The 24,798-nt window shown below is 39.8% G+C and overlaps 1 protein-coding gene across 1 annotated transcript in view; it reads right to left on the minus strand.

The window, feature by feature from the left end:
• Window positions 1-24,798, minus strand: part of ASIC3 (acid sensing ion channel subunit 3) — a 522,157-nt gene that overhangs the window by 335,021 nt on the left and 162,338 nt on the right. The window contains exon 3 of the mRNA XM_044066319.1: window positions 22,247-22,374. Coding sequence (XP_043922254.1) covers window positions 22,247-22,374 — 128 coding nt within the window. The remainder of the gene's footprint in view (window positions 1-22,246; window positions 22,375-24,798) is intronic.

Raw genomic sequence — 24,798 nt, forward strand, 5'->3', positions numbered from 1 at the left:
TGAGTGGCGCACAGCCACAGTTATCCCACTCCACAAGGGGTGATCCACCTTGGATCCCGGGAACTACCGCCCCATCAGTCTGACGAGCCTGATCTGCAAGGTCATGGAATGTATTATCATGGAACTTATAAACAAAGACATTGGCAACCTTAAAACACTGGACCCCACCCAGTTTGGGTTCATGAAGGGATGATCTTGTCTCCTGAACCTTATTGACTTCTTCGAATCAGTCTCCAGAGCCGTGGATGAGGGTATGGCAGTCCACACAGCCTATCTGGACCTCGCCAAGGCCTTTGACACCATCCCCCACTCTGGAATCATAGATAAACTTACTAAGCTGGGCATTAATACCTACGTCACTCGATGGGTTGCCAACTGGCTTACTGACAGAACCCACACTGCAAAAGTAGCTGACTCCAAATCCAGCTTCAGACAAGTGACAAGTGGAGTACCTCAGGGTTCAGTCCTGGGATCTCTCTTGTTTGGCAACTACTTCTCTGAAGTACAGGCCAACACTAACGACTCTGGCTAACAAAGTTCGCAGATGACTGCAAACTGGGAGCCATTATTGAATCCCCAAATGATGTGGATACTCTACAACAGGGCCTTACAGAAACAGATGCTTGGTGCCATCAAGTCAATGCCAAGAAATGTATAGTTATCCCCTTTGGGAAAAAAACATGTACCCGTGAATTATCACATAGGTGGCAGTAAACTAAATACTGAAAGTGTGATAAGAGACTTAGGGACACAGGTGGACAGTGGTCTCACCTTCAATAACCACATCACCACAACAGTCAGGAAATTCTTCTATGTGGCACACCTCATCACTAAGGGCTTTTCATCCAGAAAAAAGGAGGTCATTGTCCCATTGTACTCATCCCTCATTAGATCCATTATAGAATACAATGCCCCATTTGGTATGTACCTCTCAAGACATCTGCAACAACTGGAAAGACCACAGAAATACCACACTAAAAGAATCACAGGCGTAAAGCAGATGCCCTATGCTGACCGCCTTAGAAAACTCCAGCTATGCTCTGTCACATATTGTCTACTCCAAGGTGATCTCTGCTTAACATAGAAGGCCATGTCAAACCCAGAGCTGTTGGAGATGCTACACTTAAAGAAATCCCAATTGCTCAGAGCCACATGCTCTAGGGATCTAAATCTTGTCATCACAATAAACAAAACATGCTGGAGGGATAGGTTCCTGACCCAGAGACTCCCCAGACTCTGGAATAGACTGCCCATACATATCAAGCAGAGCACCTCTTTGGCCCTCTTCAAAAGGAACCTTGATGATTGGATGGGAGAAAGGAAATTCACCCCGGGGATCATATCAGTCGCCCTGCTAGGCAGGGGTCCAGGGAAGTAAATAGTGTGGGAAGAAATAGCCAGGGAATTGTTATGGCCAGGCTTGTATAGGCCCTAGGGCCAATAGCCTAGTACCAACCTATGACCCTATGAACCTATGAACAAGGATATAGGGAATCTCCAAACTCTGGATCCTACACATTTTGGTTTTGTGAGGGGTAGATCATGCCTGCTGAACTTGGTCGACTTCTTTGAGTCAGTCACCAGAGCTGTGGATGAAGGTAAAGTGGTTCATACAGGCTACCTTGATCTGGCCAAGGCCTTTGATACCATTCCCTACTCAGGGATCATAGAAAAACTTACTAAGCTATGCCTCAACCCCTATATCACTAGGTGGGTTGCAAACTGGCTCACATATAGAATCCACAATGTGAAAGTAGCTGACTCCAAGTCAGACTGTCGACCAGTCACAAGTGGAGTCCCACAGGGTTCGGTCCTGTTTGGTATCTACTTCTCTGAAGTCCAGGCCAACAAGAAGGGACTCTGGCTGACAAAGTTCACAAATGATTGCAAGTTGGGAGCTATTATTAACTCCCCAAGTGATGTTGACATCCTATAGAAAGGCCTCAATGAGAATAATGACTGGTGTCAGAACTGTGGCCTTAAGCTCAATGCCAAAAAATGTGTTGTTATCCCCTTTGGGAAAAACCCAGTTCCCATGAATTACCACATTGATGGTAGTCCACTGAACACAGAAGGCGTTATAAGAGATCTGGGAATACAGGTTGACAGCAACTTCTCTTTTGACCACCACGTTGCCACTGTGGTCAGAAAGTCCTATGTGGCACATCTTATTACTAAAGGTTTTGCATCCAGGAAGAAAGAGGTCATTGTCTCCCTTTACTCTTCCCTCATTAGGCCAGTCATCAAGTACAATGCCCCATTTGGCATGTACCTCACTAGATACCTGCAACAACTGGAGAGGCTGCAAAAGTACCTCACAAAGAGGATCCTAGGCCTTACACACTTGTCCTATATGGACAGACTCAAAAAACTCCAACTATTCTCTGTCTCATATCACCTACTTAGAGGAGATCTCTGCTTGACTTACAAAGCCATGTCTGATCCAGCTCTGTTAGAAATGCTACAGCTAAAGAAATCCCAATCCCTCCGCACCACACGCTCCAGAGACCTCAACCTCATTACCACAATCAACAGAACATGCTGGAGGGACAGGTCCATAACCCAGAGACTGCCCATACTATGGAATAGACTTCCCATACATGTCAAGCAGAGCACCTCACTGGCCCTCTTCAAGAGAAATCTTGATGAGTGGATGGGAAATAGAAAATTCACCCTGGGGATCACTCCAGTGACTCTGCTCGACAGAGGCACTGAGAACTAAGGTTGGGTGGCATGATGCCAGGGTAATCCTATGGTCTAGGCTTGTAAAGGCTCCCGGGCCATTAGCCTAGTAAACACCTATGAGCCTATGAACCTATATGCAAAGGCCATGCTTGGTAATCCTCTTGTCCAACTGAGACGAGACAAAATACAGAAAGACCCCGCTGTCTCTCCGTTTTGATTTGGTTCTCTCCATGTAAAATCTAAGCTGTTGTGGACATACATACAATAAAGAAGGTATTTGCCATGGTTAGAATACTATTGGATGTTGACAAGCAGATTGATAAATTGGTTCAAATGTGCTTCCAAAGCAACCTTAGGCTAAAGGATGGCTTAGTCCTTAGTGTCCCTTTCTCATTGATAAAAACAAGATAAGAAGACTTGACCAAAAGGTCAGAGTTTCTTGTAGCAGTAGAAACACTACTGCAACAGCATCTTTTAGGCTATGACTTTCAAGATGGATGAAGATGTAGGCTTAAATGGTAGAAGAGCCACATTCTGGAGAATAAAGTAAATATCCTATAGTAGGACTAGGTCCCTCAGTGAGGGCCATAAACCTTCAATGAAGCCAGGGAAGTGGAATCTTGACAAGAATGAAAGCATGAGATAGCTTCCAAATGCAGCTTAATAGAAGAATAACTAAAGCCAGAATCTAATATTTCTGATAGCTCCTGAAGTACTGGGGTTGAAGTGGTCTAAATCCATGTCCATTTTCCAAACATAAAATGAGTTCACTTCTCTTAGTTAGATTTTGAGTAAATGGCCAATATGCAGTGGTAATAATGAAAGACCACTCCGTCTGAAAAAGAAAAAAACCTTGGCAGTTAGCTATCACTGGAGCTGAGCAGCCGGGTGGCCAGTTTCCAAGTATGCAGGTCTGGATGAGGTTTGCAGGAAGGCTGAGGCAGTAATGTCCTGGAAGGCTAGGGCTTCCACAAGTCCTGGAGGAGTTTGGAAGTATACCACATTAGTTCTCCACTGAAAAGAGAACACTGATCTAGTAGGACTAACCTATTAAATGAATAAATATGTGGGAAACTGAGCTGGAGTAGGCCAAAAAAGGCCTGATGCAAATGACTTTGGTCTTGTGTAGTCTGGTTTTGTGAATAAATCTTGCAATCAGATGAAAGAGGAGAAAAGCATAAAGGGACTATGTGGTCAAGGGTCAGACGTCATACTTCACTTGTCTTCTTAAATAAAGAATTAAGAATAAGAAGTTAGGACAGTTGCTGCTGTTTGGAAAGTCAAATATAATTTGTGTGTGAAAGGTCCAGCAACACTAGATTTTTTGACCACTGTTGGGCTGATTAACCAGTCATGAGGCCTTAGAGGACAGAGGCTCAACCTACTAGTGAATTTACCTTTCTAGGAAAGAAAACAAAAAACAAAAAAAAAAAAAATGACAAATCCTAGCATCAAGGGAGCATCTGATGAAGGTTACATCTCCACCAGGAGGAAATGAGATTTTGTGAGGTCCATCATTACTGCTAGGAAGAAGCAAATACTTTGTCTGCTGGATGATTTTCCTACATCAGGCCAACTAACTAGTAATTACTAACAGCATAGAGGATTAAGGGAATGGGATGTTAATTAGCTGCTTCCTGTAGTCGAGGGTTTGATTCCCTCAGCCTCCATCTGACTTACAGTGCTCTGTGGTCACTGGGAAATTTGGCTAGGATGCTCAGTGGCTTCCTTTATTTCATGTCTAGTAACCACCGTAACTACCTGTGAATTCAGATAGTGAAAATCATTCATCCATGCCTCCGACATTGGTTTGCTACTGCAAATGTGCATTTGAAGAACACGTAACAGCAGAAATGAACACAAACTGATGGATCCAATGTTGGTAGTGATTGGTTCTGACCCAGAAGCATGCAATCAACTGTTTGTCAAATTTGTTGTGGAGATAGGATTGTTGGCAGTCCAAAGAAGACATGCAATCAAAGAAGGATAGTTTGGACTATAACAACATATATAAGGGATTATTTGGGAACAAAGCCATTTAAGCTGTTGAGTTCCAGAATAAAGCGGAGGTACTTGTTTTTTTTTTTATATTAAAAAGAATAATATCCCAGTCTTCTCTGAGGATGTGTGACCTCATGGATGGCTATTTGTTGCTCTTTTGGTCAAGCCTCCTTATGTTGTTGGATGAGATGGAACACTTGGTAAGGGTAAAGGCAGGGTACAAGGTCTGAAGAAAGGATTACATATTCAATGAGAGGTATCTCTCTAACTTACGAGTCTCTGAACTGCTTTATCCATATTGGAAAATGGAAAAATAATTTCCTCACCAAATGCATCCTACTGTAGATAGTTGGACAAGGAATCTGAACTACTGCTATCTGCCCTGATGCTGACTTTAGCCTCCTGGGGTAAACCATGGTCATTGATGTCTGGGCTCAAGACCTTGCTGGAGGGTAATCTGTGGTGGCTATCAGCTCCTAGAGTCTTCTTTTTGTTGTGACTATAAACCATACCAGAACCATATCTAATATGTACTGCTTTGCATTCTGGTGACAAAACACTGAAGGAGGGTGAAACGTAACCACATATCTCAGGTTTGCTTCATGCAGCTGTGATGCTCATTTACTTCCAGACCAAACATGACGGACCCCAATGGGACATCCAAAACTGCCATTTTGGTATTCTCAGCAAAATGGGTGAAAAAAGTCAAGAGTGATGGTGAATTGCATTACTGTAACCTCCCCTTCATGGTATTATAGACCTCAAGAACCATGACATTTTACAGACTTGGCTTTCACGTTTTTCCTTTTAAAAGATACAACAACAACTCTTCTGCTGCATATCAAAATGCATCTGCTTCAGCCCTCCATAAATTTAGCACTCGCATAAGTTTGTTCAGCACCAAGAAGGATAAAGTGTTGGATGTAAACACAACTTACAAATGTACCCTTAACCTGAAACTCCTTGTCTGTGATTGGTAGTTGGGCTGACTGTAACAAAAGCCCAATACAAGCCTGCTGCTTTTGATGCAGTAACATCTAGGCTGGGAATATCTGTCCAAACCATTCACTACTTTGAAGGCCTGAAAATCCAGTCTACCTTCTTTGGCACTGGTGTTACTGTGCCTGGGTTCTCCTATGCTGTCCTTGTGATATCCTGTTGAATGTGAACAGGAGAAAGAACCACCTAGAACTGAGGTGGGACTCAGAAAGCCTTCTCAAGTCTACTATGACAGGATGATAGTGGTCCCGTTTTCAAACCTACTGTTTTCTAAATTCATTGGGCTAATTTTCTGTATTTAGGGTCAGTTGAGAGAGGAGGGTAGTTAGGTACTTTGTTATTATCAGAATCCTCTGCTAGAAGACCTAATCTGGGTTCCAAATGCTTGGATTTAGAAATTCATTTTTTTAAATAATAAACATCTTTATTGAATTATTACTTATGACACAAGCAATCATATATTTATATAAATGAAAATAAACCATACTGACATATTTTCAGTTATAAACATTATGCGTCACATATAATCTTTTATACAGTCATTGTCAATCGAACATTACATAGCTCATTCAATTCCTGCCTTCCCTTAAACCTCATTCCTCCTTCAAAACATTATTATGCATGTATTGTTCCCACAATTCTCATTTTTTCTATGTAATTTGCTACTAGCCTTTTCTAAAGATCCAATTTCCAGTTCTTTATCTCTGTGAGTATATTCATTAATTTTGATATAGTTGGCTTAGACACTGACTTCTATATTCTAGTAATTGCGTTTTTTAGCAGCCACCCAAATTAAACTCAGCAAGGGCTGACTATGAATAGGTGATTCAGATTCTGTATCAAAGCTCAAAAAAATTATTTCCTTAGTTATATCAATTTGCTCACCCAGTATTTCTGACAGAGTAGTCTACAGGGAATTTTTCAAGGCTGCCAACTCATTACACTCCCAAAAATATATTCCTAGTTACCTCTTTCTTCCCCATCACAGCTCCAACATTTGCAATCTACCTGAGAAAAAAATGTTTGCAGTCTGCTTGGGGTAAAAAATTACCTATGCAAACACAAACAAAAATCCAAAATCTTCTAGACTTGTTGAGTATTTGGGAACCATACATATATTGTCCCATTGTTTCTTTGTGAATTGCTTATTTAACCTCTCTTTACAGAGGTCAGGTGCATTTCTTACCCCTCTTTTGGAGGAAGTTTAGATTCTGAGGCCTCAAACAGCCTATTATGGAGTGGGATGGGAAGACAATACTTCAAAGGAGATGAAGGGGACATCAAGGGAGCTGAAGTCTGAACATAGCAGCCTGGTAGAGAAGTTAGAAGGGGCAACATCTGAAGAGGTGGTCCTAATGAGGATTACACTAAGGGAAGAAATGCACTCAAATAGCCATAACAAGTGCTGGTGCCTGAATTTTTGTCATTTATATGCCAGTGCAGAAGTAGTAAGCACCAGGAAGGAAAGCATTAGAGATGCTGAAACTAGAAAACTGGGTACCAAAAACCTAATGCCAAAGAGGCTGATATCAGGAGTGGTTCATGACCAAATGGCACCAGAGAAACTGACAATAGTAGAGTAAATATCACAAATGTCAGCATCAGAAACATCAAGAGTGGTTGAATCCACAACAGGTCAGATCTGCAAAAGTGGGTGTCAGGCATACTGCAGGCATACAGAGAAAAGAAAGTAGAGGCTACTGTGAGTCTAGAAAATGTCAGTCCAATGCCCTGCAATGAAGAAAACAGAAGAGATTTGCTAAATAAAAGTATGAAAAGGAAGAACTCACAACTGGAAGTAAAGAAACAAAGAAGAGAAAGAGAGGGGAGAAATGATTTTAGAAGACCACAACCACTAAAATACAAACAAAAAAAACCTCACTCAAACTAATCAAATCAGACTGGTCTATTTCATCTCAATTCTAAAGATTTTCCATTGCAAAAAAAATGTTGGAGAGAAGTGGTTGCACTGTTCATGGCAGGAAGGTGAAGGATATGTCAGCAGCCTGGAAAGGTTTTCTCTGCCTAATGGTCCTTGTGCCTGGGATAACTGCAACAGTTTACTGAAGATGTACCTCCAATTATCGGATATGGTTGTGTCTCTATTATGATTTTCAGCACCATTTATTTTTTGGCATGATAACAAACTTTAATTAAATCAGCCCTTTTCTGCACCATCCTTTTATTGAAATCATAAGTCCTCTGCTTCTGTCTGCAAATGGGTAGGATTGTGCTTTGAGTGAACGAATGTCCAAAGCATAACATGAATAGCTGCCAGACTAATCATGGTGTAACATGGACATGTGCTACCTGGAAAATAATCTCCTGCATGGCATTTCCAACAATGTAGCCTCCATGCTGCAGGCAGATGAGAACAAATAACACCTAACATTAAATCTCAGCTCCACTGACAAATTAGGCTGATGTGGTTAAAAACGCTATCTCCCATGATCATTTCACTTCACCCCATTTTAAATAGCATTTTATTCTTTATTTTTCATGTGTTCTCTTGCCTATAATTATGATTTCAATGTCATGAGGGTATCCCCATGTATTCTAGTTATAGTTACTTATATTCTTTAAGTCTTAGCCTTTCCTCATGCCAGCGTTAACACATGGACATGCCTGGATTATCAGACAGGATATACACTGCTGGTGCTGGTGGGGGTGGGAGGTGGGTAAAACCACTATTATTACAGAACCACTATAGTAATGATCACTTTCCTTACAAATGTACAAATGTGCCTTGGGACATCACATACACAGACATTTAGTGAAGCAGTGCCATCTGAGCATGCAAGGACATGCTTCTCATGCATATGAGTGTTGATTTCAACATCTGCAACTTCTATACCTACCAGGTCACATGATACAGCCTGTGATCACCTAGGTGGCAGTTTACCAGCAGAGAATGGAATTTCTCTGTAATGAACGCCTTTTGGTTATTTAGCCCTCCTTCTACTAGATGGCACCAGCCACTTGCACTCATTCCTGAATTCCAGCTAAATTTATTGAACAACCTGAGAATTTAGATTTCAGTCTCCATTGCTGCTTGAAGAAATACCATTAGATGGTTACTACTTAATATAAAGATGTACTCAAGCTGCGATTAAGTATTTCTGACTACAAGACTGATTTCATAACCATGATCTCCCCTCCAGGTTGTGCACTCCATATATGACATGCTTGAATAATTTGTCTTTAGTTCTCTCTATACACATACAGGAAAGAAGCCAGTTGCCCAAAATCATCTGCTTAGTTGATTTACTAAACCCATTATTCAAATATTCCATTGAAGAGTGGTCAGTTGCCAGTGGGTTTTCTTCTGTTCCATGCAGGGAATCATTTATTGGTGATAGTTTTCCCAGTTTTATAAGCATGTTGTTAGCTGACTTTGACTGTGTTGCCTTTCCTTCAGATAAGAGTATAACTGTCAGATGTAAAGTTCTTTCATTAAACAGAAATAAGGGGTAGGAATGATTTGCTTCTCTGTATTTTTCTCCATACTGTTTCATCTCCCATTTAGGATGTCAGTTGACCTTACATTCTTTGAGTTCTTTGCTTAACATATAGGCCACTGCCATCACTTGGACCACAGAGAAAAGCAAACCAGAAAAAGGCATGCCATTTCTTCAAGCAATATGTATGAAATGTAAAAAAGCAGCACATGACAGCTGTGCAGACACATATGAAGAGCACAGTGTGATAGGCAGAAAAGACCAAATGAAAGCAAATGCTTTATGAATATATCAGTTCATGGTTATGGTGGCAGCAGAAATATGTTACTTGCCAGGTAGAAGCCTAAGAACTTGGCTAAGTACATTTTTAATATTAGTGGAACTCCCACTTTACCCTTTGCAAAGCCTCGAGAAACCACACATTCACCTTTTATATTAACCTTTTCTGTACTTAATGTCAGTGACTATTCCCTTATGATGTAATGAATGTTGCGCTTGATGTTGGTTGTGTAGTATGGTTATCTTTATTAGCATTCCAGCACCTTAAAGAAATTTGTGTCACTTGGTTTGCATTGTTTGGAATGTGTGGAACCATATTGCACAGTACATATTAAAACAGTATTTACTTTTTCTTCCAAGTGCACGTTTTAGTAAACTAGATTTTGGTACTCTGTTTTGCAAAGCACTGTGTGACATCAAGGTGATGTGGATTACTAATTCATCTGGTGTTATTTATTCAAATTCACTCATATTCTATTCATTGTTTATTATGTTTACATCCATGAATAAGAATTTAAATAGTACTAAACTTCTTCATTACTCTGTAATGGATTCATAATAAAGAGGTTACACAGAAAGAGAAACATTACATTATTTTTTCTTTTACTTTATTTGCTGTTTTTAGTGGATTTATATAGGGGAAGGAAGAACAGATTTCCAGAGGCTTTGACACATTTTGGAAGGAATAGCATTCTTAACTAATAGTATAGCTAATGAATGAAAGCGGTATTTGGCAAGGTATATTGAGTAAAGGTTAGACCTTGACCCATAAATAAGGATATCACTAGATTAAGAGAATTAGTTACTTATATTTGAGTTATTATTTGAGTGGTGTATACTGAAAAACTTTACAGAAAACACGAAAATTGACAGGCCAATAAAGAGCAATAAAGATGACAGCATTTACTATTGAGGATGAGGAAGTACTTATGTATTGTTGCTATTATGCAAGAAGCCACGAATTTTCAGACAGCAGATATTCACAAAAATTAAGAGAGAAACCAGATGAAAGAAAACTACTTGCAGAAGAAAAAATGTCAAAAGACTTAAATGCAAATGTGCATTCAATAATTTAACAGATCCATGAAAAACATATAGACAAAGAAAATTTGGGTTGCCTGGAGAAAGAATTGCCTGAGGAAGTTTAAAAATATAAAGAACAAACCCAAGAGAACTTTGAAAGGTATAAAAAAATGGACATTTATTTATTTATTTGACATTTGTTAACCAGGATATGTCCGAATGGACAGGGGACCTTTTTCAGCGGAGGCCTAGGGAGAAAAGCTCCATGCACAAAAAGTAAACTAGGTATCTTACAAATTTATACAGTGAACACACAGTATAATATTTAAAAACATATACTAGCTGGTTAAGATAGCACAAATAGTAGTAGGACATAAGCTATATTGAGGACAAAGAAGCATGGAAGAAATTTACAGTTGAAATTTCTGTTACCAGTATGTAAAGAATTAGGTGCGAGGATGAGGTGAATTTGGCAGGAAGAAAATAGTGGAGATCAGAGGAAAGGACATTGAAGAAATAGAAGATCGTCAGGGGTGGTGAGGACAGAGCATGAAGAGAACATGAGAAAGAAAAAGAGATATATGTTTTGCAATGTTTACATAAAGGAGAAAACCAACTAATCAATACAAAAAAGCAGCCCCAAAGATATTTGAAGAGAATTACAGACAAAGGCATCCAGATATAGAAAATTTTACAATGCAAAAATAAGAACACAAAGACGGAATGCAGTACAGGGGATTAGTAGGGTAGAAATTAGACAAATAGAAAGTGAAGTTATGGAATATCTGCGAAATGAAGGATTTAATTAATGCACAGGTAATATCACAACATGATGAAACAATGAGTTCCAACATTAAAGAGAAACAGGTGGAGTGCGACACATCTGAAGAAGAACAATTGGACATGAAAAAAACAAATGATTTGATGTGGTGCAATGTTTATGTAAGCATATTCTTTTTCTACACACAATTTGAAAAAGACATTTGATATCAGGCAACATATAAGATGTAAAAGTAAATCTATTATTGATCTTGTATAATGTACATGTGGTGCTTTATTATGATGGCCAAACCAACAGAATGTTTAAAGAATGTGTGAGTGCCCATTTAAGTGACATCAAGTGATTCAGGGACAGGAGTGCACTCTATAAGCATAAAAAGGTCTACTCTGAAGCTCAGTTTGTATTTTATAAGAATTGATCAAATTCAAATTTATGGTGCAGGTGGGGAATGCTGTAAACACTTTTTTTAGATTCTAAGGAAAGGTTTTGGTTTACTTAACACTGGTGCACCATATCCACCAGATCTCAAAGAACACCTATAATTACAGTGTAAGAAACTTATCTGTCTGGAAGCTTTTCAGTCCATATATCTCTAGTTATTCAGTGTATAGTAATCAGATCAGACAAAAATAGTAGAAGAAGTGAACTTAAACTCATCTTAAGTAAAAAAAAAATAATAAAAAAAATATATAATTGTACAGAATTACTCTATTTTTGTTTTACTTGGATCGCTTGTCTGTGTACTTAATAAAGGATTGGATTTTCGACTGGAAACAGACTGCCTGCCTTGCTTGGATTACTTTTGAATACTTAGTAATTCTGTACAATTATATATTTTTTGTTATTTATTTATTTTTTGACTTAAGATGAGTTTAAGTTTGCTACTTCTACTACTTTTGTCTGATCTGATTAATATACAGTGATTAACTAGAGATATATGGACTGAAAATCTTCCACACAGAGAAGTTTCTTACACTGTTTTGTTTTTGGACCCACTACACTTGTTTAGTGGGTTGTTTTGAGATTTCGGGGATACCACGGAGATTACTTGTTTTTTTTTTTAATTTAGGTTCCAAATATATGTTAATTTTGTTATATATTATAGGTTTTCTCTATTCTCTCTGTAAAGTATAAAAGTGGTTCTTCAGCTTTTACAAAATCTCTTTTAAATGAACTACATTTTATATAACAACATGCCTAAGACTCATAAGGAGCATAAATCTGTTGGTCTGTCTCACTACAATGTATACAATATTTACATTTTGCAAGTGTTCTTTAAGGTGAAAAAGTGTACAGTCTATGGTTGTTATGCACAACACAAAACATGCCACGTCTGTCAGCCACCAGAAGTGACTGAAGAACTGTTCAGCATCTAATAATGCCTCAAAAGAGGCACACCCATACTAATGCTTTGTGGTCTGCTTGGCCGCCTCATGTTTGCCAAGTTATGTTATAGACATGGGCTAACAGTGGACTATGCGATCTCTTACTGTGAGGGTCACTCACAAGTGATAAAAATGCTTTTTTAATGGTCTCAGAAAGTTTACATACACTTTCATAATTATATTAGAGTACCTCAGTGAACATTGGAAGCCCTATTAAATGGCAATGAAGTGGAGATATATATACATATACATATATACTGTGTGTGTGTGTGTGTGTGTGTGCATATATATATATATATATATATATATATATATATATATATATATATATATATATATATGTGTGTGTAGAGAGAGAGAGAGAAAGAAAGAGAGAGAGAGTCAGGGAAAATAATCACATAAATGTAACAGATGTTTGACCTAATGGTCTAGTGGCAAAATGTTTGCGCATTATAGGTTCATAGGTTCACAAGTTTATACTAGGCTATCTGCCCTGGGGCATTTACAAGCCTAGCCAGAGTGTGTTTGGCTTTCACCACCCTTTTAGATCGGTTTACTGTGCCTCTGTAGGTCACAGAAGAAAGCCCTTTTAAGGTTAGTTTACTGTGCTTCTGTCTAGCAGGGACACAGAAGAGATCCCAGGGGTGAACTTACGATCTCCCATCCACTCGTCAAGATTTCTCTTGAAGAGGGTCAGTGAGGGGCTCTGCCTAACATGGACTGGGATTCGGTTCCAGAGTGAGGGCAGCCTCTGGGATATGAATCGGTCCCTCCAGCATGTCCTATTTATTTCTGTGCTGAGGTTTAAGTCCCTGGAGCGTGTAGCTCTAAGTGATTTGGATTTCCTGAAGTGGAGCATGTCCATTAATTCTGGGTTGGACATGGCTTTATACGTCAGGCATAGATCATCTCTGAGTAGGCGGTAAGCAACTGAGTAGAGCTGGAGTTTCTTTAGCTGAACTGCATGGGGCATCTGTTTGAGTCCCTTGATCCTCTTGGTGAGGTACTTTTGGGGCCTCTCCAGTTGCTGCAGGTGTCGGGTAAGGTACATCCCAAATGGGGCATTGTATTCAATTATAGGCCGGATGAGTGATGAGTAGAGGGGTACAATAACCTCTCTTGTTCTAGATGTGAACCCTTTCGTGATAAGGTGTGCTATATAGAAGGTCTTTCTAACCACTCTGGCAACGTGATTGTCAAAAGAGAGGATTCTAAATACTTGGGTCCCCAAATCCCTAATTACTTCTTCTGTACTTAATGGATTACCGCCTATTTGGTAATTTGTGGGCACTTTGTTTTTCTCGAAGAGGATGACTATGCACTTTTTGGCATTTAGCTTAAGGCCATGGCTCTGGCACCAGTTATCTGTCTCTGTGAGACCCTTTTGGAGGATGCTTGTGTCAGCTGGAGAGTCGATTATGGCACCCAGGTTGCAGTCATCTGCGAACTTGGTCAGCCATAGTCCTCCCGTATTAGCCTGTACCTCAGAGAAGTATATACCGAATAAGAGAGGTCCCAGGACTGAGCCTTGTGGGACGCCACTTGTAATTGGTTTGGAGTCTGACATGGCACCTGCAATACTGACCATGTGGGTTCTATCCCTGAGCCAGTTTGCAACCCATCTTGTGACATAGGGGGTTGATATTTAAGCTGGTGAGCTTATTTATGATGCCCGAGTGGGGTATTGTGTCAAAGGCTTTTGCGAGGTCCAGGTAGGCCGTGTGGACTACCTTCCCTTCATCTATGGCCTTGGTAACTGTTTCAAAGAAGTCGACCAGGTTCAAGAGGCAAGATCTGCCCTTAACAAAGCCGAATTGGGTGGGATCCAGTGTCTGGAGGTTACCAATGTCCTTGTTTATGAGTTTCATGATGATACGCTCCATAGCTTTGCAGACCAGACTAGTCAGGCTTATAGGGCAATAGTTTCCTAGGTCCGTTGTGGCACCACCTTTGTGGAGCAGGACCACTGTTGCTGTATGCCATTCCTTGGGTACATATCCTGTAGCAAGGCTGAGACTGAACAGTGACTTTATGTGAGGGTTTAGTTCTTCTTGGAGCTCGTGTAAGACACAGCCCGGGACACCGTCTGGTCCCATTGATGCTGTGTTTTTTGCTTTGGAGAGGGCAGCTCTCACCTGTGCATTTGTGATGTCAGGGAGGCTACATTCTGTTGGGATAGACATTTGGTCTTTTGGGGGGGGGGGGGGAGTTTGCACTGAACCTGTCTGCCAGGATGTTGGCAATGTCTGTGGGATCAGTGTATTTTTTGTCATTTTGTACTAACTCAGAGCATATCTGGGAGTTGCCCCCCCAGATTCCTGACATAACTAAAGAAGGCCTTGTGATTATTTTTAGTGTCTTGTGCAATTTTTCTTTTGAAGCTGGCCTTAGATAATTTTATGAGGGATCATAGTTTCTTGCTAGTACTGATCAGAGATGCCTTCCCTTTTTGGGATTTTGCTCTATCATGTTGTAGCTTCCTCCTTCTGTTGTATAGTTTATTTATGGCCGGGGTCCACCAGACTGGTCTCCTGCCTTTGGAGGAGTGAGTCTTGGTTTTATTTGGGATAGCATGATCCATGCATTCGTGTAGGTGTCCATAGAATGCATTTGCAAAGGATTCTGCTGTTTGGGCAGTATTTTCCACTGGCCCGGTGGCTTTGAAGGATTCCACCTCGGTTTTGAGAAGTGTGAAATTTGCTTTTGAGAAATTTTTCACCGCGATTTCCTTGGCTGGGGGTGGGGATGGGATATGGATGTCCAGTGAGATTAATTTATAGTCTGATCTTACCAATGAGGGACATACCTCTGGTGTGGAACATAGAGTCCCCATGTTGGTGATGACCAGGTCCAATATGTTATCCCCTCTTGTGGGAGTGGTGACCAGTTGTTCCATAGCATTTGAGTTTATAAATTCTAGGAACCGTTGGGCAAGGGTGTTGGGGCTTGAGTAGTTTTCCCAGTCGATGTTTGGGTAGTTGAAGTCACCCAATATTATTGTGTTTGGAGAGACCTTCATATTCTCCAGTGTTCTCAGGAAGGCCAAGTGGGGTTCCTGAGTTTGGGAGGGTGGTCTGTAGCAGGCTACAAACTGAAAGGCAGTTTTGCCCACTGTTAACTGTACATGGATGGTCTCCGATGATTTGTGTAGTGCCACTAACCTGGAGGTATGGGTATCTTTGATGAATATGGATATTCCCCCTCCTTTTGTGGTTCGGTCCGAATTTTGGGGCCGAAAAGCATGTTATGAGGTATAACCTGGTAGCGCTGGGGTGCTCTCTGGGGCCTTGAACCAGGTCTTTGTCACTGCACAGATATTGTTATTCTCCATACTGAGGAGAGCCTCGAGTGCGTGCATCTTGAGGTTTAGACTTCTGGCGTTGAGCAACATTACCCTTAATTTTTTTTTTTCTTGTGTTGTCTATGGAGGTGGGTTTGTCTTTTGAGCCTTGCCTAAAAAAGGCATTATGGGGGTGGCAAGAGCCTTAGCCAGTATTCGAAAGCCCAGGGGTGACAGGTGCAAGCCGTCCCTAGCGAAGCAACGTGGCTTGTCAAGCATGTCATTCCAGGCTGACTGACACTGAATCCCCTTAGAATGACACCAATACTTTAGCCAATTGTTAAAATTGATCATTTTGTCTTTATACTGTGGCATCATTCTTGGTGAGGGCAAGATGCTACTCAAGGTCAGGGTCATAATGGTCTGGGCTACATGATCAGAGAGCTCCTCTATGTCTCTTTTCGTGTAGTCCAGGGAGGTACGTCTCAGGTCATTCACACTAGCATGGACAATGACGGAGTCATATTTGTATTTGCTTTGCAGTGACCTGAGTGCTTGTGTTATGTGGCGGATCCTGGCACCTGACAGGCAGCTTACAGTGACCTTCTCCTTGTTCAGTCTGGTGAGAGGGACGTCAGTGTGTCTGACAATAGAGTCCCCTATTACAAGTGTGTTAGGTGTGTTGTTTAGCCTTAAAGGCTGTGGCTGTGTGGCACACTGACTTTGTGAAATATGTGATACATGGGTATTGTTGCGGGGTAGTGGTTGCTTGGATGTCTGCTTTGGAGGTCTCTGCTGCTTTGGCAGATTTATATTTAGAGCCTCTGAGTATGTTTTTGTGTGTTTATGTGTTTGGTTTGCTGATGTGATAGGTCTATGTGAGACTGGAATAGTGGTGTGTGTGGTTACCTTCTCCTCCTGACTGAGTGTGCCAGTGTTGGGTTGAGAGAGCTCAGCCTCCAGTTTGGCTATATAGTTGCATCTCTCACATATATTTGAGTTTGATGGGAGGAGGAGAGGGTAGTCTGTGTACATAAGGCAGTTGTAACATTGCCTCAAGATACCCAGATTCACCAGCTGGACTGGAGAGTAAATCCGAAACTGACTATTGGACATGCCAGAACAGTATAAGGAACAGCTTTTTGACTGATCAGAAAGGATCAATAGGGAGCCAAGTACTTATAAGGAGTATAAGAGGGTGTAGTGTTTTAGTTAGTGTTTACTTATAAGATTACTTATAAGATCAAGTGCAGGGCTTTAGAATGAAAATAGAGTGCTTACTTTGAGATTTAGAACAGTTCTAAGGGAAACAGTGAAGAGCAGACTTTGTGGAGCCAGGAATAGTTTAAACCCGTTTAAGCGGCGCTGCCTAATGCTGCGCTCTGCACAAAATCGCGCAAAAGCGGGTTTTAAGGCAGGAAACTTGAAAGAGCTGGGAATTAGCCCAAAATGTTTCTAGGCAGTAACCACTCCTACAGGGGCAGGCAGGCTTTTCAGTGTTAATCACTGCCACTGATGAACACAGAGACTTCCCTTTAGTCCAAGCAAGCACTGGCCTCCAAGACTTACAAATAGTTCAGAACAGCAAATCTGTAACTGAACTTTTTTAAATTTCAGAAAGTGGGGAAAAAAGCAAGATTTTTTTGTTTTAGTTTAAAGGTAGCAGAGATACACAAGTAGCAAACTAGTCAGAACAGTGCAATAAATGACCCCACACTTGAGTGCTAGGCCAGAGTCAGGTAAAATGCAATTTTAAGAAAAAAACAATTTTAAATTAAGTGCAACACAGGAAATGCGGTAAACAGGCTCTAGATGTGTTCTAAATACTGTTTCTAATACAGATATCAACTTTAGAAAGCCGGAAAACGCTGAAAAGTAGGCAGCAAAGCAGAAATGTTAAACAAAAAAATCAGAAGAAAATACTTAAAATCTCAAAAGTGGCTCCTTTCTCCTCTCAGTGTTTTCTCCCCTTGGTAGGTATTTCAGCAACAACTATCAAGCCTGGAAAGACGCCAAAACCACGAGGCAGCAGGGTTTTAAGAGAGAGAGATCAAGAAGTTTGGAATTGACCCAAAATGGCCAATAACACTACAGTTTCTAGGCAGTAACCACTCCTACAGGGGCAGCCAGGATGTTCAGTGTTAATCACTGCCACTGATGAACACAGACTTCCCTTTAGCCCAAGCAAGCACTGGCCTCCAAGAAACTTACAAACAGTTCAGAACAGCAAATCTGTAACTGAACTTTTTTAAATTTCAGAAAGTGGGAAAAAAGCAAGATTTTTTTGTTTTTTTTTTGTTTTAGTTTAAAGGTAGCAAAGATACACAAGTAGCAAACTAGTCAGAACAGTGCAATAAATGATCCCACACTTGAGTGCTAGGCCAGAGTCAGGTAAAATGTAGTTTTAAGAAAAAAACGATTTTAAATTAAGTGCAACACAGGAAATGCAGTAAACAGGCTCTAGATGTGTTCTAAATACTGTATCTAATACAGATATCAACTTTAGCAAGCCGGAAAACGTCGAAAAGTAGGCGGTAAAGCAGAAATTTTAAACAAAAAATCAGAAGAAAATACTTAAAATCTCAAAAGTGGCTCCTTTCTTCTCTCAGCGTTTTCTCCCCTTGGTAGGTGCTTCAGCAACAACTATCAAGCCTGGAAAGACTTATTATTCTTTGAATATTACTTTGGCAGCCTTCATCATTATCTGTAATGTAAGGTGTTATGATTCTCAGGAGATTATATTTATCAGCTCTGTGTTGCATAAAGATATCTCATTACAGCTAGTAAAAGCCAACACACATTATATTTACCTAATACTGATAGGGTCAGTTACTCCCATGCCATTAATAGCTCTGTAAAAGTTTTAAGGAGTGAGAAAAGCATTACAGGTTTCAGCATTTATTTATATAGTAATGTGCCATCGTGTAACATTTAAATGGTTTGTCTGCTTATACTTTCAGTTTTACATGTGTCTTATATTTCATGATTATAATCACTATAGCTTACAGATATATCTCTGCACCTAGTTTTAAAGCTAAACTGCAGTCATTCTGTGTATTCATGTTTACTGTAATAAGTGTAAATGAAAAGGTTTTGTGACATAGAGTACCCTGTATTCATTTACTGCATAAGTGTCTAGCAGTTTATCCAGTGCTATGCTAGATTTTGTTGTCCATGGTTTACTGGAAGGCATGTTTTTTTTTTAAATGTAATTATTTAATTATTTTAATATAATCTTGGTTGAACACTAATCCATAAGGACCTTTTTTCCAGGTACAGTCCAAGATTTTCAGGTTCAGCCCAGTTCAGCCAATGTCAAATTGCTTAGAACAGGTTTCACCACTTCACTAAATATTTATTTTTATTACATATGTTTAAAATGTATATTTCTTTATGCAGCTATTGTATGTCTTTGCTATATAATCATCTATGCAACTGTTTTTTTTTTGAGGGCAACAACCCAGAACTTAATACTCACATTTACTTCAACAAGGGGAACAATTAACATTTCAAGGCCAGCTCTGCAGTTCTGCTTTTAACATTACATTTTCTTCTGCAGTTATTTACTGCTATTATAAACCACTAGACTGGGTTTAAAGTGGCCAGAAGTCCTTCATGTGATCATATGACAGGACGGATACAGAAGATGCTTTGAATCATTAGCAGGCTCCGTGAAGTGCTGCTGTGCTGACCATTAAAATATTTTAGATTGCACAACCTGTTGGTTGTTGGCATTTCAAACAACATTTCTAATAAGCAAGTATGAAATACCAGGCATGTCTTTCCATTGAGTAATGACATAATCATAAGAAACACCAAAGTATATTTTCATCTACAAAGCACTGTTGTGCTAGATTCCAGCAATGCCCAAGATGATTTGAGTGCGACACCGATAACATCACTCAGAATGTAGTGGACACATGCTGGAGACAGGATGAATAACCAGAGAATCATATTTATTTTCAATATATTTAAATTTGATATTGCCACTTTGTTGACATATGAGAATCTTAGTCTAATGGCAGTTTTGTAGTGAGCCCTGGTTTAGAATGTGCCATCCTCTCTTAGGAGCCATTAGGATGTAAATTTTGGCCATTTCATGCATCTTATGTTTAGGTGATAGCCTTTTATTTGCTGTCTATAAATGCATTGCTTTCTATAGATGCTGAAGGCAAAAGCATACAAAGTGGGTATATAGAGCATAGTGTCCTTGCTGCACTGATTATTGCACAGGTGGTCATCAGCTTACTTGTTGACCATTCTCTGTCTGTTCCCATTTCACCGATATCACCCTTGCAGTGTGCTTCTCATTTCCTCATGGGTGTGCAGTTGCAGAGTTAGCACATTTAGGAAACGGTGCATCAACTAAGTCCCATATAAAGTGCTACAGAGGTTTCACACCCAACAGACAAGTTATGTTGTGCATCAGCCCTTTTGGGTTGAGGAGTTTGTATTTGGTTAATCTGAGTCATCTTCTCATACTGAATCCTACTGCTTCTAATGACCAGACACACAGCTTGCATGCACACAGTGCCATAAAATACTAGCTTTGGCTGCTTAGGAAAGCAGGTAACTGCCAGCAAAGATGGACATGGCAGACTTCTACTGAAAACCACATTCATGTTCAGTCTATGTAAAGGACTGGTCTCTTGAAGGGATTGGACATCCTTGCAGCTCCTTACCAAAGAGGATACATAGAATAGCAGCAGAGTGTGCTTTTAATTTTGAAGTTGAGTTGATGGTGTACAGCAGATGGAGAAGGACAACGGACACATATGGCAGCCACAACAGAAGTAGACGAGCAATAACAAAGCATAGTGACACATTGTTGTCTGTAGTAGTATGCAGTATGTAAGACTAGTAAGACTAGTACTTACAAGTCAACAAAATCAGAAGTGATTAAACATTAAGTTATTACCTTTCAATATCCTGTGCTCTGTCACCATCTTTGACTCATTTGGACCCTCTAATCAACTGCTTTTTGAACTAAAAAGGTAACAGTCATCCCTATGAGATTGGGCATGTATGATGTCAGAAGCAAGCACTGCTTAATCTGGTCTCTTTGACTATTGCTGAATAAAAGGGTTGGTCAAATACTGATCTTGCAGCAGTTAAGAAAGTTCCTCCTTTTTTTTTTAATTTCTCCAAGTCTTTTGGGTTTTTAATAGCAACACCGGAATGGACCCCATTCCTAAATCAAAGTATGATTAAAGTTCATGAAATTAGTATTGTTTCAATCTTTGATGTTAGGCAGAAGTCCTCTTTGCAGCACCCGCAATGTGACCAGTAATGACTACTTCTGCAATTCGTATGGAGTTACATGTATCGGTAACATATCTAAGTACAACTGTAAATTCTTTTTTATAAGACCCGTTGCTCCTACTACTATTGGAACTGTCTGGGTAACCTTCTTCTATATTATCCTTATTTCTGCCTACAAATCCTGGTATTTTATGACTTTGTGTCTCTCTCTACATACGACACTATAGTCACTGGGTGTAGCAATTTCAATGACCAATCCTACTTTTGTCTTCTTTTCATGAAGTACTATATCTGGTTTTCTCACATCTATTTTTTGAACTGTTGGTAATGGGTGTTCCCATGTGATATAAACTTCATTATATTCTATAATGCTCTGTGGCTCATGTTTCCAGTTTTTATAGCTACTTCAGTATTATGTTTGCACAATCTCCAGTGCAGCAGTCTTGCCACATTATTATGCCTTTCAGTATACAGTCCTTCTGCCATTAGTATATCAAAACCAGCAAGAAGATGTGCAGCTGTTTCCAGTTCTGATCTTTTTGACTGTTGCTAAATTGAAAGGATGCTCAAGCACTGATCATGCAGCAGTTAAGTTAGTTCCTCCTCTATGTGTGTTTGCTAAAATACTTTAAATAAATCATGTGCAGAGACAGAAGAGAAAGATTTCTGTGGTTCACACAATGTACAAGTTATATTTTCAATCTGCAAATGTTACTGAGGACCATTTAGAAAGGTTTGTTTATGTTTGTTTGCTTTATTTTAAAGTGTTTATCTGTGATCATCCCAACCCAATGAAATGAAGCACGTCATATGGTTTTGGCATTCCATTTGAAACAAATAAGTTGCAGATCAAATGCATAAAACTATTGCTGAGATTTCATAAGTCTAAAATCAAGTTGAAGCTTTGAATGACCATTAAACTATCTTATCTGGGGTACTGCATTCTCCCTTAGAGATTCCTGTTGCCACCTCCCACCAAAGAAAGAGCAGATAGAAGGATCGTGCAGGACAGAATGGCAGGGCAGTGAAGAGAGCATCCACACATTTAAGTACATCACAAATTGACATGCAGCAAACCTGAAGGGGCTCCTACCCGCTGTTCCTGGCAGGAGACAAAGGTTTGGAAACCTGGGGGTACCCCGAAACCCAACTCATGAACAAAAGGGGGCTCTGTCTGGCTGTGTATCTGTACCTTTACACCGGCCTCATAGGAGGTTTCAGCTAAGAAGAGGAAATTACACAGACACAGACATATAAAAACACAGAGAAAGGAAGGAAACATGTTAGCATTGAGTAAATTACACAGCTGTTGTGTCTTTCTTGTGGATTGATGACCCACTCAGAGATGCAAATTACATTTCCATTGTTTAGGCCATGTGACAGAGACCAAATTTATTTTGTAAAGATTACAACTGTAGCAATTTTATTCTATAATACCAATTATGAATTGTATACCAAGACTTCTGCTGACCTCTTTATGGATACATGATAAAACACATTGGGACATGCAAATCAAACATATATGTGTGAGGTGATACTGATACACATTAATGAATAGCAACATCTTCAGTCTTATACCTGCCCTGTTTGTAAATATGACAAAGGCATTTAAAACAGTCAACAATGCTCTATTGCTGAACAGACTTAGCAAGCTACATTTTGGTACTTACATAGTCAACTGACTGCACAACTATCTATAAACTAGGGCATTGTTAGTGTTTGTTTATAGCAATACTTCAGAGCAAAGTTTGCATAATAAGGTGGACCACAAAGAATAATCTTTGGCTCACTGCTTTCTTCTCTTTTTCAGAGATTTACCTCATGATCTTCCTACTCTCAATTTGGTCATCCGTACAGATGATTTGCTGCACATAGAGTCAAATATAGCTACTGGCAATCTACAACAAAAACTACAGGGCAGTTTCTTCATACTATATAACTGTCCCCATAAGAATAAAGCATTCACCTGCAGTAACTGATGGAATATGCGGAATACCATTAGGAAGGAAAAAATCACCAAAAACAGTTTGGGCAAATTGGGGCCCAGAAGCCTGAAACACTATAAGCCTGAAAATCAAAATCCTGAAACCAAAAGCCTGAAAATTCAAAATCCCGAAAACCCAACATCCTGAAACTCAAAATCCTGAAAACACAAATAATGCTAATATGTCACTATAAAGACACTAATATCTACCAACTGACCCTGACCCTAACCCTAACCCTAAGGTCCGTCACTATCGCACACTCACCTGACCCGCGCCCTAACCCTAACTCACTTAAACCGCCCCTAACCCCAATATTTGTCACTATTGCATACATGCCTAACCTGCGCCCTAACCCTAACTCACTTAAACCGCCCCTAACCCTAACATAAAACCAACCGCACACTTACCTGAACCCAACGCATGACCTAACACCACAGGGCTAACAATAGCAAAGCCACAATGACGTCAGTATGTCCATTTTGTGTTTTCAGGATTTTGAGTTTCAGGATTTTGGGTTTTCGGGATTTTGAATTTTCAGGCTTTTGGTTTCAGGATTTTGATTTTGATTTTCAGGCTTATAGTGTTTCAGGCTCCTGATAGGGAACCATATATATATATATATATATGGGTCCATATGACTTGGTCGACAGTTCATTTGATCGACAGTTCATTTGGTCGACAGTTCATTTGATCAACAAGCATTTTAGGTGGGGGGCTTCGCCCCCCACACCTCCCTAACTATATATATCAACTCCAGGGTCGCAGAACATTGGGGAAGGGGGAAAATGCTTGTCGATCAAATGAACTGTCGACCAAATGAACTGTCGATCAAATGAACTGTCGACCAAGTCATATGGACCCATATATATATATATATATATGTGTGTGTGTGTGTATATATATATATATATATATATATATATATATTTATATATTAACTCTGACGATGCACAATAGTTGGAAAAAGTGCAACCTTTTACTGATTTTTCTTCCAGCAAATGGCATTTGGAGTAAATGCCTTTAATGAAGTGACTTTATCTTGAACAAGCTGACAATTAGTCTCAGTAAATCTGTATAGTCTTATTTTTCCCTGCAGTGAGATTATCACGCCTGTCCCATCTATCAGTAAAGGATATTACGAACAACATATTTCTTGTTGTAACAGAAGTACGCGAGACAAAGCCTTGAGCCACCATTACCTTCTACCCCACATGGGGCTTGGGCAGCTATATCTGTGTTACATGATATCTTACCTACTATCTCTAGTTGCCTCCCAAGTGTATTCATTCCAAAAGCTAAGTATGGCTTTCCCATCAGATCCTTACACTTTGCCTATAATATGCATATGCTGCTAATAACTGAAAACAAAATATACCGATTCATTCTTCAGCCTGATCTACTTGCACAGCACCTGCTATTTAAAGACCGCAAATTAGAATACTATCTCCAGCAAAAAACAAAACTCTCTATCAGTGGACAAAACTACTCTTTAAGGGCTAAGCAAGATGACATAATAACACTGGTACGGTACAATTTCAGACTTACTATCGGGGAGTAAGCCTTTATGAAGCTTGTACCTACAACATAGGATCACATACCTAGTGCTGTGAGAATTTTATAAATCCTGAAGAATTTCAAGACTGTGCTGAAAGAGTGCCTA

Source organism: Protopterus annectens, chromosome 3.part1 (genome assembly GCF_019279795.1).
Source record: "Protopterus annectens isolate FY-2018-M chromosome 3.part1, PAN1.0, whole genome shotgun sequence".
Lineage (NCBI taxonomy): Eukaryota > Metazoa > Chordata > Ceratodontiformes > Protopteridae > Protopterus > Protopterus annectens.